At 46.7% G+C, this 14,562-nt stretch overlaps 1 protein-coding gene across 9 annotated transcripts in view; it reads right to left on the minus strand.

The window, feature by feature from the left end:
- The window catches only part of ARHGAP44 (Rho GTPase activating protein 44), an 88,707-nt gene extending 74,383 nt beyond the window's left edge, over positions 1 to 14,324 (minus strand). For 2 of the 9 annotated variants that reach the window (XM_083597689.1, XM_083597688.1), the window contains exon 1: positions 13,737 to 14,324. In XM_083597689.1, the coding sequence (XP_083453815.1) occupies positions 13,737 to 13,789 (53 nt within the window). In that variant the 5' untranslated portion in view covers positions 13,790 to 14,324. The remainder of the gene's footprint in view (positions 1 to 13,736) is intronic. The other 7 variants (XM_083597684.1, XM_083597686.1, XM_083597687.1 and 4 more) reach the window with 5 other exon arrangements.
- Positions 14,325 to 14,562: the final 238 nt, after the last annotated feature.

A 14,562-nucleotide genomic window follows, 5' to 3' on the forward strand; every position in this document is an offset into this window, starting at 1 on the left:
ATAAAATGTAACAAGAGGCAACAGGGCAAAGACAGGCTTCCAGGCCTGCATGCTACTTATGTCAGGCAGCATCTGGTTTGAGACCAGGGCTGGGGCACCTTTTTCAGCCTGAGGGCCACATTGCCTTCTGGGGGCCACATGCAAGTGGTAGGTGGGTCCCAATGCAAAAAACAGGGGGAACAGCACCAGAAGTGATTCTTACTTTTGCACAGTAGTCTAGACTCCAGCCATACAAAAGCTGGAGTTTTCTCACATAAATACACTCACGTCTCTCCATCCAGGCAAACAAAGAGGCTTAATCACAGTTCACAACCATATTCTAGCTAGGCAGAAGCACTTAAGGAAATTGCAGAGCAGCAGTTGTGAGGGGTGTGGTCTAGGGAGGGCACATGTCTGGGGAGATCTCTGAGGGCCAAGCAGAGAGATATTGAGGGCCACATTCAGCACCTAGGCGTGAGGTTCCCACACCCACCAACAGAGGCATATCTGCATGTCCTTAGAGGTATATTGTTTCCTCTTATAAGGTTCAAGAGGAACAGAATTCACAAAAATCTTTCCTCAAAGTGCTATGCTCTGTTTCTACTTGCGCCAGCCCAATGTCTGGCATATGGCACATACTCAACTCAGTGTGCCCTGAAAAATGTCCACAGTAAGAGAGAAGGCAATTTTCCTGAGGTAGCAAGATTGATTCCATGCTGCTTCACAAGAACTCCATGGGATGTGCAGCAAATGACTGCTTCAGGCTGAAGCTGAAACAAGGACCTAAGCAACAAGCCAGAGATCCAGAGAAAAGGCTGAGGTGATCACTGGTGCAACTCTCCTGAAGCCATAATCACGGGGCTGGAATGGCATTGGCACAAATCCTTCCCTGCCACATCACTTTTCCAAAGTACAGTTGTACCTTGGTTTTGGAACAGCTTAGTTCCCAAACGTTTTGGCTCCCGAATGCCACAAACCCAGAAGTGACTGTTCCGGTTTGCAAACTATTTTTGGAAGCCAAATGTCCAACGGGGCTTCCGCAGCTTCTGATTGGCTGCAGGAGCTTCCTGCAGCCAATCAGAAGCCACGCTTTGGGTTCCTAAGATTTTGGAAGTTGAACGGACTTCCGGAACAGATTCCGTTCGACTTCCAAGGTACGACTGGACCTCATAACACTCTCCTCCTGCTTTTCACAGAATCAAAGAGGGAAGTGCCAAGTCAGCAAGAGATAAAAGTCCTTCTTACTGCAGTCTTCAAACATCACATGTCAACAAGGGGCTGTCATCAAAGGAATTCTGATACTACAGGGCATCCCTTGCACATTAGGAGTCTCAGGCAACCAGTTTACCCAGGGACTTCCCTGCACCTAAGTTGCTGCAATATGCTCAGTAATAGAAGCTCACACATATCATCTCTGCACACCCTTAAAGCCTCACTATGGAGCACTGCTCTAGGCAGGGGCAATGCCTTCCCCTTGGGCAAGCTGCCCAAGGAAAAGCATTGGCTTGATCCCTTGACAGTAAGATACTTGTGCACCTGGGGGCAGCCCAACTTGGTCCTGTCTAGCCAGGAACTCATTCCCAGAACACCTCTGCTGCTGAACAACCTCTTGCCTCCACCTTCCTTCAAATTCCCTGCTCAAACCTCACCTTTTCCATTGAATAGTTCAACTGATAAGCCCCTAGTCCTCCGCTGAAAAAGCAGAGGCTCATGCACATGTCTTCTACTAATAAGTCCTCCTCCTAATAAAATCATTGTGCTGACAGAACGTTGGCCTCAGTGCCATGTTGGATTCCACCCTGTGCCTCCATTCACATCCATCCCTCCTTATTCTGGTCTCCTCCACCTTGCCTCCCTCCCTTCCCCTTCCCTGTTTATTGTCTCCCTCACCATCAATCTTTAGATTGCAGGCTACTTTGGGTAACGATCTCCTTTTTTGTTTGTATTGCTCTGTAGAACACTATGCACTTTGATGGTGTTCTATAAATAATAAGAATAAGATGACTGCCACTGGCATTATATATACCAGCATGGACATTATTAATTTCTGTAAGTGCAAGTACACTTGATTATCAATAGTGGGACTCTTGCTGTCATACTTCTGGCAGATTTTTTTATTTATTAAAAACTTCATTCTCAAGGAAAGACACAGAACCAATGCAAACAAAATGGATCTCAATTCTCCCACCCATACGAGGGAGCCAGCTATTCTCATTTCAGACGTCGGGTCCAAAAGCCTTTAACCTGCCTTTGGGGAAGGAAGCATTAAATTAACAGCTTCTCAGAAAACTCATTTATATCATCATTAACCATATCCAATATCTCCCCAGAAGTATGGACCTCCCAAAGGGCTGAACTTGAAGCTTCTCAACACACCCCTACTAATATGAACCAGGTCCCACCCGCTTCTGTTATTGTCATCATAAAGAAGGCCCATTTGCAGGCCTCTCCTCTCTGCCCCCAGCTCCCTGCACAAAGTTTTCACCATGGTTTCCTCACATCAATTATTGAAGTGGATGATTTATTTAAAGGAGCGCCTCTCCACACTTCGATGTATGCCGCATTTGCCAAGGAAACTCCTGTGGGTCTAGAGCCATTTTTTTTTGCAGCCACGTGTGACATTAAATTAATATCTGCAGTGCTGCTCATGTGCTGAATGGAACGAACTTGCTTGCACAGACGAAAAAGAAAGAGGAGGTGGGTGGGGGTGGGGAGAGTCAAAGAGAAGGGAGCAAAGCTGCCCTGGCACACGGCAATACCCAGGGTGGGCGTAAGGGTCCTGAACTTCACTCTGTGCCAGTCGGATGACATTAAATTGAGAACTGGGACTAGTCACATTGAAGTGTGCTCTCCTGGTCAGCAGGAAGGATGAGCAAATCACAGTTCTGACCCCTGTTTGTTCTCTGGCCACATCACCCACCCACCCCTATCTAGCCAACATTTCCCCTCCATCCTCTACTTGCTGGATTTAGAGACAGGCTTTTTGCCCCCAAGGGCCACATGCAGCAGTGGTTGTGTCTAGTACTATTCACCTTCCCCTTTCAACATATATCTTCCCTTCTCTGCCCCCCTCACTTAGGCTGTATCAGGGTTGATGTGTGTGTGTGGCGGGGGGAGTATGAAACCTTCATTCCTCAGCAAACCCTGGGCAGCAGAGATTGCTGTGCCCGCAGCACAGGAACAGTAATGTTCTCCTCAGCACCCAGCTGATAAGCTGGGCAGCAGGGGGTTGGAAAGGTCTCTCCTGGGGCTTGGTGGGCTCTGCAGCTAATGGCCAAGGGCCATGAGTTGTCCTCATTTGGTGCAGCATGTAGGTGCTATGAAATCAGGCACCTTACAGAACCTTTTCTATACTCAGTCCACACACCACAGGCTCCTTGGCAAAAAGCAGTGCTTGGCATATCAGAAAACACCTCTACTGTGCAACCGCAGACTCAGATACAAAGTACGGACCAGCCTCATGTTCCAACAAGCTGTTGGCTTGATGTGTTGTGTAGCGGTTGCCTGTTTCTTTAGTCTTCCTCAAAGCTGTGGCAGATGTGTTATCTGCAACAGCACATGAAAAGGCCTGATGGAGGCCGTTGATCCATGCAGTTGAGTCTTTCCCAGCTTGTTGCTTCCTAGATGTTTTGGACCAGCCAGGTTGGCCAATGATCAGGGATGATCCAAAGTATCTGGAGGGCACCAAGATTGGACAAGGCTGATCTAGTTCCTTGGAAGACAGTGGAAGATCAAGCGGCAATGGACTTGACGTCTCACCACTCCATGCCTCTTCCCCAATCTGGTGCCTTCCAGATGTGGTTGGACTCTCATAATCTCTGACCACAGGCCATTCTGGCTATAACTAATGGGAGCTGGGGTCCTAAAATATCACGGGTCAACAGACTAGGATGGAGACAGGGAGAAGCTGATTCAGATGGCTGTCAGAATTGCGAATGAACTGCAGGAGTTCCCTCCAAAGTTAAGGCAGGTTTCCCTGCTGCAATTTCTGGGAAAAGCTCTTTGCCTGGAAGTATCCCTGAGGGGTTCTTGTTTACTCCCTGTCTACATACTCTAAAACAGCTGCTAATTTGTACATGCTTACTGCAACTGTGTTTCCCATTTCCCCAAGGCAGGCAGAAAGTGCTTGTGTGCCTTATATTCAAATCCAAAAGCAAAATCCTCATCACATTTAGCCATTAATATTTGATCATTAGATTTGTCATCTTCATTTTGAAAAAAAGGGGGGGCTATATAAGAAGAAGCCCTTACTTCTCAAACACATTTATACTGATTCTCACAGCTGGAAAAAGCCCAACTACTTATTCCCCAAGACTAATTACTCTAATAAATGTTCATAATTTGAGAAATTCACAAGCAAGTTGCAATAAGGAAGAGGATCTGGCTGAATTAATTTATACTTCCTCCTTGTTAGACAAAGCCGATTCCAGCCATCTCCGACGATGAAATTGGTATGATCAGAACACTTTTCCTAATAGATAAATAAGGGGGGGAGGAGTCTTAATCATACAATCACAGAATTATAGAGTTGGAAGGGATTCTGAGGGCAATCTGCTCCAACTCCCTGCAATGCAAGAATCTCAGCTAAAGGAGATACCAGAGTACGAGGAGGAAAGAAAGCAGTGCAATTGAGGCAGCAACGCTTTATAGAAAAGACATGGCCTCCAAATTAATCTGTTCAGTAGGTAAATGATTCATTCTCTCTCCCCCCCTCCAACCGCCCCCCACCACATATTCAAATTGTGTCCAGTACCAGAACTCGCATGCTGTCTGTAAAAAGTTACCCGGGAAAATACAGTCAAGTCCAGCTTCAAAACAAGCTCTCATAACTTTGCCTGTGTGCACATAGATGCACAATCGCTCTGGCAAGTTGCACAAGCAGCCCTAAGTGACACAGAGCCTCTGTTTGGAAGTCTGGGCTGAAGGTTATTATGGTGTGCCCTTTTTAGACCCAGATGACCTTGGGAACCTGTGTAATGCAGGCTCAGCCTCTGGAACAGTTAAATTCTGCTCCAGGGTTTCCTTTCTCATCTCAAGAGGAGCTTTTCAGCTGCTCAGCTGCCATTAGGAGCATGAATTTTATTTTCTGGAGTATGAAAACAAGAAGATCTGGCAGCACTAATGAGGATACTAATGGAGAGAGAAAATCATAGAGCCTCTCTGGACAGTCTTGGGCGAACCACCACTATCTCTGAGAATTACCTACCTGGTAGGGTTGCTGTGAAGATAAAAGGGGCTACTGGTGCTCACTAGAGGAAAAGTGTGTTATAAATGTAATATTAAACAAACAGTGAAGTCATAACAAAATTAAGAAAATGCTCCTTGTGATTTCTGCTAAACATTGACCTGCTCAGATGGCATGATGCAGACCAGGACACACACACTGATTGACCTACATCACCAGAATCAGTCAAAATATTGAATTCTTTTTGAGGGAGCTAAATGTCCTTTGCAGCATCCCAAGTCCTCCCAAAGTGCATGTGAAAGAAGGTCATCAATGGGATCACTAATTAAATTCTGCTTTATGGTATTAAAAAAACACTATTTAGGGCAACACCACACCCTATAAAATTAAGAAACAGAAGAGACCCTAACCCTATAGGAATTCACATGAATGCTGCCATTACAGACTGTGACCCACAATGACCCTTCGCATACATTCTGGGTGTGAGTTTTTTGGCCAGGCAAACTGCAGAGAATGACTTCTGTCTGAAATCCTGTAGGGGCACTGCCAGTCAGTACTGAGCTAGATGGATCAGTTCTTGGTAGAAGGCAGCTTCCTATATTCCTGTACTCCATGTAGGGGGAAAAGGTTTTCTAACAGAAGCTGTTCCATAACTTTCCCCCTCCCCCCCCCCCCCGGAGATTTGGCTAAGATTGAGTCTGTGCATCTTCTGAACACATTGCAAGACTTTGATATTAGGAGACAGCTTTCGACAGCAGGAGTTAAGCCAACTGGCAAAGGTTTGACAAAGGATGGTGATGTATGTTTTAACTGGTCATTTATTTATTGCTTTTTAATTGACTTTTTGCTTTTAAAATGCATTGCTGCAAGCAGAAAGCCTTAAGAGCCAGGCAAATGGAAGTAATCAAATGTATGCTGTTTGGGGTAAGGGCATGCATATCATTTCACACATATTATATCATTTCATGACCAATTTTGAATTCCTGAATGGCCTGCTTCTTATTGGTTACAAACCCCAAGTAGTAGCTTAGGGTTTAAAAACTCAAACCCAGCTCTATCTTGCCAATTACTTATTCAGTCTATTTCCTGCCTTTCCTCCCAAAGGAGCCGAGGGCAGCAACAAACCCTAACACTTAAGCTGGAAAGTTGTACTTTGGACGCAACTGAGGGGCTGGACTGCTTCACGCATATAAAAAGGAGGAAATAACAGCAACAGGAAAGTCACGTGGTAGATCATTGCACAAGCTGCATAAACATCTAATCCAATGCACATTCATGCATTTAGGAGTTTGTGACTAGCTGTGGCTCTTCAGCATGCATTTATACATACATGGTGCAAGAGCTGTATGTGGCACACACAAAAACCTACATGAGATTTTCATGATTTCTCCTACACCTAAGTGTTGTGCATGCACAAAACATTTCTGCCCAGTGCTGGTGCCTAGTATCTCAGGCCCTGCTCCAAACACACAGGACATTCTGCATGTGAACCACCATCATGGCTGAAAGCTCTTCAAGAATATAGTTGGTGCATGCAGGAATGTTACCACGTAATGTATTTGATGGTCTTTGGACAACCACCTGCTTAAAGGAGTGGAGGGAGCCTCTCTGCTGCACAAAGCTCCTTTCCAACCATCTGAACCATCCCCTAATAGCCCATTTCCTCTGTCATCTACATCTCCTTTTGGTGTTCCTTTAGCATACAGTTTCAGCATTTTATTGCCTGGAGTCTTAGTAAATGAAACAGAAAAATGTAGGAATCGAGGAAGACAAAACACTTCCCAAGTTTCAGTGGAATCTAATCTTTGCTTAGAGTCATAGTGGTGCAGGCTTTAAACCTGCATATGGTGTGTTTCAAGGGGAGAGGGGAGCAGGAGAGAGAGGGATAGAGGGAGTGAGAATATTGCTCTCTTCCTGAACCTCCAGCCAACCATGCTTATTGCCCACACCTGTTTTCAATGCACCACCACAAGTGACAGACCTCAGAAGGCATCCAATAATTGGATTGTGTCATTGACATTAAGAATTGCCATGTTGGGTCAGATCAGTGGTCCATGTGCCTCAGCGTGCTGTGAGTCCACAAAGGCCAGACAGATGCTACTGAGAAATTCATAAATGGGGAATGATACTGAGATTGATACAGCTATTTGTTAATCCCCCAACATATGCTAGCCAGAGGCATACAAACTCTATAGTGTGCCAGTGGGAACAGGGACCCATGGGTCTAATTAGGGCTGGCACAAGTCTCTGTTTGGCTTGTGAGGCCACTTTCCTCAAAGCACACCCACCCATATGTATGATGGCAGATATGGGGCAAGTGGAGGTGAGGTTGCCAGTGGCCAGAGCAAGGCAGCTGGGATTGGCTATGCCATAAAGTTCTGGAACTCAATAGTATAGCTGACCCCTGCAGGTAGTAGAGCTTGAAGATTGTGCCAGTTAGCTGATTGGTGGTAACTTCCAGGCTCACTTGGCTGGGCATGATTTGTGGCATGGATCACCTGGCATCACTATGACTGACAGGTCATTAGGCTCCACCCACCAATCAAAACAGCCTGCCAAGGGTGGGGGAACTCAATAATCTGGCCCGCTGGCTGGATCCACTTCCATAACCCTGTTCAGAAGGCTAATGCAAATGTTAAAAAAAGAGCAGGGACCATAGTTCAGTCACGGAGCACACATTTTGCATGCATGGCCTCTCCAGTTAGAAGGATCAGGTGATGTGAAACATCTTTCTTGAGAAGCTAAACTCTGCTAGTCAGAGTAGACACTACAGGACTAAGTGCACAAATACTCCAACCTGAATTCTGTACGCTCATATTAAAGAGCCCAATAAGGAGTTAACTGTGGTCTGTGGGACTGCTTTTGTCCCAGCTCTTCTCCAAAGCAAACACCCACCTCACCCACTAAGACTAACCAGGGTTTCTGCTGCATCTGGATTGAAACCAGCTTCATACCACTAAAAAAAGGGAGTTTGATAGAAAAGCTATCCACAGTAAATTGCCTGTAAGTTGTTTATTATGCTTTTCACCTCTGTTTTATACAGAAAAGGTCAAGATCTGACAGGCAGAGGCAGAGATTGCAATGCAGATTAGCCATTACTGCTCTTATACTCTGGCAGAGGGAGGGAGGAACACCATCCTTCCAGAAGGATGAACTTGTGGAAGGGGAGAGGGTTGGAACACACATAGCTGAAAGGATGCAAATTAACTTAACATGGTCTCCTCTGCCTTCATCTCTCCATCTCTTTTTTGCAGAGCAAGTGACAGCCTTAATCTGTCCAATCAAAGAAGGAAGTTCTAAGGAAATGCAAGAAGGGAAAAAACAGTATCTACTATGCCAATCCAGGAAAGTGTGTGTGTGTGTGTGTGTGTGTGTGTGTGTGTGTGTGTGTGTCTGACTGTCTGTCTGTCTGTCTAACTGAGAGAAAGATTGCCTTGGCTCCTTGGCTCACCCTTGTTAAAGGACGGTTCCCTTGGCAACCTGGTATGATGAAAGAGACGGCTATCGATGGCTATTTGCAATGCTTCTTAATACCAGTTGCTGGAAGCCACAGGAAGGCAGAGTGTTCTTGTGCATGAATCCTGCTTGCTGGCTTTCCACAAGCATCTGGTCAACCACTGTGAGAAGAGGATGCTAGACATGGGCCATAGTTCTTATAGATTTTTGTGATGGTCACGGAAGCAGCAGCCTCAGATCCAAGCTGGTTAGAATGCAAAGGAAAGAAATAACCACCCAGTGCCTCCTTTATTTCACAGTTCAGTGGAGATGTCCACTCAGTGCACAGCTAGAGCATGTGTTACAGCATATGGTGTTGGAGGCTTTCCTGAAGCAGGTAATACATGGAGGCAAAGTAAGGGGAAAGGAGATCTTCTCAGTGGTACCAGAGGCCCGCAAGATGTGCTGTTGTCACACCCTTGTGTCTCCTCCCTCATTTTATCCTGAAATTTGAATATAAAGGAAAATAAGATGGATGAACACCCCCAACTGAGAAAGTGAGGAAAGGATGAACTGTCACCAGGCAATGGCAGTCATGCAAGATAGCAAGGTTTGTTAAGATCTAAGGAGACTCCATAAACCACATCCACACCCTAGATCAGGAACGGGGAACCTATGGCTCTCAAGATATTGTTTGACCTATAGCTCCCATCATCCTTCATCACTGGCTATGCTGGCTGGGGCCAAGAACATCTAGAAGGCCAGGCTCCCTATCCCTCTCAGTGCTTCCTGGGAACAAAGGCCACCGTACTATGCACTATGTAAATGAAGAGGTGTAAGGGGAAGCCCTTTCCTCTCCAGCTTATTGTCATCATGGGCAGTACCCAGCAACCTCATTTTCCATATGAGGCATCAGAATGCAGTAGAGAAATGGAAAGAACCCATTCCGTTTGCCACTGAGGAGATGCACAGAGATGGCAAAGAGTACAATAGGAAGCCATAAGCAATTTCACTTTCTGCTGCATTTTCTGCCTGCACTTCAGAGCCTTAATGAAAAAGAGCCTGTATATACTGCCACCTTGAACACCAAAGTCTGAATATAATTTGAAGGTGGACACTTTTTGCAAGACCGAGGCCTCTAATGACATCAAATCTTCCTTAGCTCTTCCTCCCCACAACTGTTCCCTTCTAGGTCTGCAATCGCTGGCTCCAGCAACCTCCCATCCAACCATTATGAGTGGAACCAAATTTCCTTTATATATACAGTGCAACAGAAGTTTGCCAAGTGAAGGGATAGCTCAGTTGGTAGAGCATGAGCTCCACGCTGGGTAAAAGATTCCTGCACTGAAGGGGCTTGGACTAGATGACCCTTGTGATCCCCTCCAACTTTATAATTCTATGATTTTATTATCTCTTGTTCTGTATTACAGAGAGCAAAACTAACATGGTTTATCCATCTAATGACCACCTAATTCAAACTAGTGTTCTAACAACCATAAAACATCTCAGCCTCTCAAAAAGAATTTCATAATAGTTGCTCAAGTCAATGTTTTTTAAATGTATTGTATTGTGTAATGCATTTTATGTATTTGGTATTGTGACTTGCTGTTATTTTTATTGATTGTAGTTTAGTAATTATTCAATGAAATTGTTGAGAGTGAATTTCTGCTTAATTATTGTTTGCTGATATTTTGAGAGTTAACGCTGTTGTGTATTATTATATGCTAATGGATTGTTGAATATTACATTAATTAATATAAATTGTTTATTTTAAAGTCATATCTTATTATGGCTTATTTGTATTGGATTGCATTGTTATATGATGTATGATCTTTGTTGTATATGTTGTTGTTTCTTCAGCTTGTAAACTGCCTTGAGTAGAAAGGTAGCAAAATGAACCTGAACCTGAAATTCTCTCACTGTCTCCAACACAAGCCAAGTTGCCTTGTGAACTCAACGGCAGTTCTTTCTCAATATCTTTGAATCCCAAGCAGAACAAAGGCCATAAGGTTATCTATCATACATCCTATTTCCATGGAAAATAAATATAAAACTCACAGACTCCAAACAAAGTAACTGAGGGGCAGTGCAGTCTCTATGCATGCAATGCTGCCATGTGGCCAGGCTCCAACATAGCCAATGCCCAAGATCTGTTACCACATGTGCACACAAACATACTCAAAACAAGATAAGGGATATTGTCTATGAGGCATCCTGTTTAACTATAGTGAATGGCACCAAAGTGACTAAGAACTGACAGATACTTAATCAGAAATAACAGCTTACTAATAGAAATAGGAACAGAAGGAGTGGAAGTTAACACTGACAGCAGAAAAGCTCCCAGAAAGAGCAATTTTGTTTCCCACAAATGGGAAAATGCACAAAAGTGAACTAGGATTTATATAATCTCACTGGTTCTAAACCTATTATGTGATTTTAAAGATCTGAGTCATGGTTTTGAAACCCAGGGATAGTCAATAACAGAACCTTTTGGTCACATCAGCTGGCTGGAAGTTTCAGCAGGTCTGTCAAATATCTGTTCTTCTCAACTGCCCTCCCCCCGGCCACCGCCCCCACCCAAAATTAAAGAGAGGTTGTCACACTGGGGACAGCCAAAATATGCATGGCTCATGTGGATAAGCTGGATCAGGGCAATTAATTGCTGCTTATCTAAAAGCAGCTATTCATGCTGAAAAGTTAGACAAAGGACTCTACACAAATGCATAATACATCTAGGCCTGAGGTCACCAACTGCGTGCACACAAATGCAACTAACATGAAAACTAGGTGCATCCTTCTGGCTCACAATGGATGCCCCCCCCTTTTTTTAGTGCTGGTCGAAGTGGTACCTTTATTCAGACAACAAGCAAAAGAAATAGAGCTTCAACCCATCACATGACTCCTGTCACATTACCTTTGCACATCGTACAATTACATCTATGCCCATCGGTTTCCTCCCCGACCAAGCCACCTCCCACTACAATGTCTAATGTAGGTCATTTGTTCAGCAAATTGGCTGCTATTATGCCTGTTGGCTCCACAGTCCCATTGACAGGCTTTGCAACAGCAGAACCAATGCCTTAAGCCGTCTCCCCATCAAGTAGCACACATGCCCTCGGCTAAACAGCCTAGCCGCCTGCTTTCACAGCCAAGTCACTGACCAATAAGGCATTTGGTTTCTTATACCAACTGACTGCCGAGAAAGGAAAACAAGCCAACCCCACCTCATTGTTTCAGAGGCAGAGTCATTTTTTTCCTGGGGATTCGAAATGGACCACTAAATTAGGGGTGGGATTGTTGCTGCCTGTGCAGAAGAGCTTTTTCACCACACTTATCAAAAGCAGCCTGCACAGCAGGGCCACCTCTGCTACCACAATTAAACCCAAGTTTGACGTGATCGGATTTCTCAACAAGGACTGAGTCAACTACCAGAAAGGCATGCTAGCAATGGAGCCGTAGCACAGGGCCAGGCTGCAATATCCGGAGAAATGAAGAATAAAAACTTCCCTAATACTGCAAGCCATAGATAGAGGCAGACCCATTTGGCTAGCCATCCCCGGAGGCTGTAGGGAAAGCCAGTGCTCACAGCTGCTAGAGGAAGCGATGCAAAGATGGACACATGTCAGCTGGATAGATTGGCGCGAATGAATGATGCACTGCCCATCTGGACAGTCCGCAGGCATAACACTGGAAGAGCTTCTCAGTGCATCCCCTGTTCCCCCCATTAAGGCTGTCAGGAGAAGAAAAGAAATCAAACAAATAGGTTGCAAAGCACAGCGAGATTTCTCCCCAGACAATTTTTGCCCCCTGTGTTATAGCATTCCATGAAAGCCACATAGCTCCTCCCTCTCCCACTGACCCTTCCATCTGCCTCATACCTCTATCCAAAAAATGGGACATAATTCAGGAATAAGATTGGGGAGGGGGGTAGAGAACCTCTATCTAGACATGGTATAATTCTCAAAAGGTTTTGCAGCAAGCATTCCCATTAAAGCAAGCAAATGCTGTGAACAGAAGGCCCAGCCAGCATATCAGAGCCTGCACAGCACTCTCACAGGTCCAGACTGATCCTGGCCGCCACAGCAAGGGCAGAAGAAAGATGCTCAGATTTGCAATATCCAAAAGCAAGTCTCCCTTATCATGCAGGAGCAGGGCTCACCGGCCCTTCCTTCCTTCAAAAGCCAGCTGCTGAGCGAAAGCCAGCTAGGCCAGCTCCCCAACCAATAACAGCTGATTCTCGCTAGCATAAACAGCAATAAATCCTGAGGTGAGCAGAGAGAGAGAAATTCCGAGATAAGCAATAACTGAGGTGAAAAGGACACCCCATAGCTATAGTCTGAGCAGCTGACTCTCCAGGGAGATTTTTCTGCCAGCTTGAGGCTGCAAGCCTAACCATGTCTACTCAGAACTAAGTCCAGCTGTAACCAATAGGGCTTACTCCCAGCTAAGTGAGGTTAGGACCACAGTCTTAACTCGGAAGGCAAAGTCTGCTAAATGCCATTACTGCCCCTTGCCAGACTTTTTATGCCTTCCAGTGGTTTCTGTTAGCTTGCTTACCTGTCCCTCCTGCCTGTCAGCAGCTGGTTCTGATAAAACCTATACAAGTAGAGGGGAACTTGCAGAGTTTTCATACCGCAAGAGCTTCCTGAATAAACTACTTGGGGAACAAACCCAGCAGAGGCCAGGCAGCATAGGAAGCACCTTGAAGCCTCAGGTAAGGGCTTTGGGGTAGCAGAAAGAAGCCCTTCCATTTTCTAAGCATAGGCTAGCAGTCAAAGGATGAAGATCTCTTTCCCAATATAACCACAGCAGCCTCTCAGCGGGTGTGTAAACGAGAGAGAAAGAGAGAGAGGCGGGAAGAACCATAGGAAATTGGAGGAGGGGAATGCACAAGCTGTGACCGAAGGAATATAGAAACCAAAACATGTAATGGAGGCAGCTTCACCAAAACAGCCCTCGAAACAAACCGAGTTTAGAGACGGGGAGGGGGATGATTTGCACTCGGTACCTAACCCACACCCTCCCGAGCACCGCTCCTTGGCGCACCAGCGTCCGCTGGGGCAGAAAGGGGCGTTGGAAGCCGAGGCGATGTGCTTTTACCTTGGACCCCCAGCCCCAAACCACTTTCCTCCCTTACCTGCCCACGGTCTGGTTGGCGAGCTGCCGCATGCGGTTGAATTGCTTCTTCATGGTTGCGCCCTTGGCCAGAGAGCGCCGCGACGGGCTCGGGAAAGAGGAGGAGGAGAGGGAGAGCTGGGGAGATCGGTGGCTATCCCGGGCTGGGGGAGGCGGAAGGAGGCGGTTACATGGCCCTTCTTCTTCAAGGTAGAAGGTGGAGGAGGAGGAGGGGGGGGGGGAGGGAGACGAGGACTCTAGCACTGCAGCAGCGGCGGCGGCGGCGGGGAAGGAGGGGGGCAGCCCCCGGCCAGCACCATCGCCGCCTCCTGCATCCTTCGGGGGCGCAGCAGCAGCGTCACTTTCTCCCTTTCTGGCTAAGCGCAGCCGCCGAGCGAGCACGCCCGGCCCCGAGTGCTCAGCGCAGCCTCCCGACCCACGCCCGGCTGGCCATGCTGAGCTGGTCGTCTTTCTCTTTTCCCTCTCTCCCTCTCCGAGCTCAGCGGCGATCCCGACGCGCTGCGCTGCTGACAAGGCTGGAAGAGAAGCGGCGGCTCGGACTGCGGCTGCCCGGCCTGGGGCGCTGGGAACTGGAGTCTCCGCCTCCTGGCCGCCGCTTTCCCACTTGCGCCGGGCGGGGGCGCTGCGGAGCACCTTGCTGCGGCCGCGCAGTGGGGCTGCGGAGGGGAAAGGAGGCAGCAACAGCAGCGCCGAGCATCCATTCCTGCTCGGGGTGGGGAGCTCTTTCAACGCGAAAAGAGCCAGAAATGAGAGGCTCTGTTCACTAGTGGTGATGATGGTGCTGCTGCGAAAACCTGGTGAATCTCACCACCAGCACCACCCGGTTG

This window comes from Podarcis filfolensis, assembly GCF_964270895.1.
Source record: "Podarcis filfolensis genome assembly, chromosome: 2".
Taxonomy (NCBI): Eukaryota; Metazoa; Chordata; class Lepidosauria; order Squamata; family Lacertidae; genus Podarcis; species Podarcis filfolensis.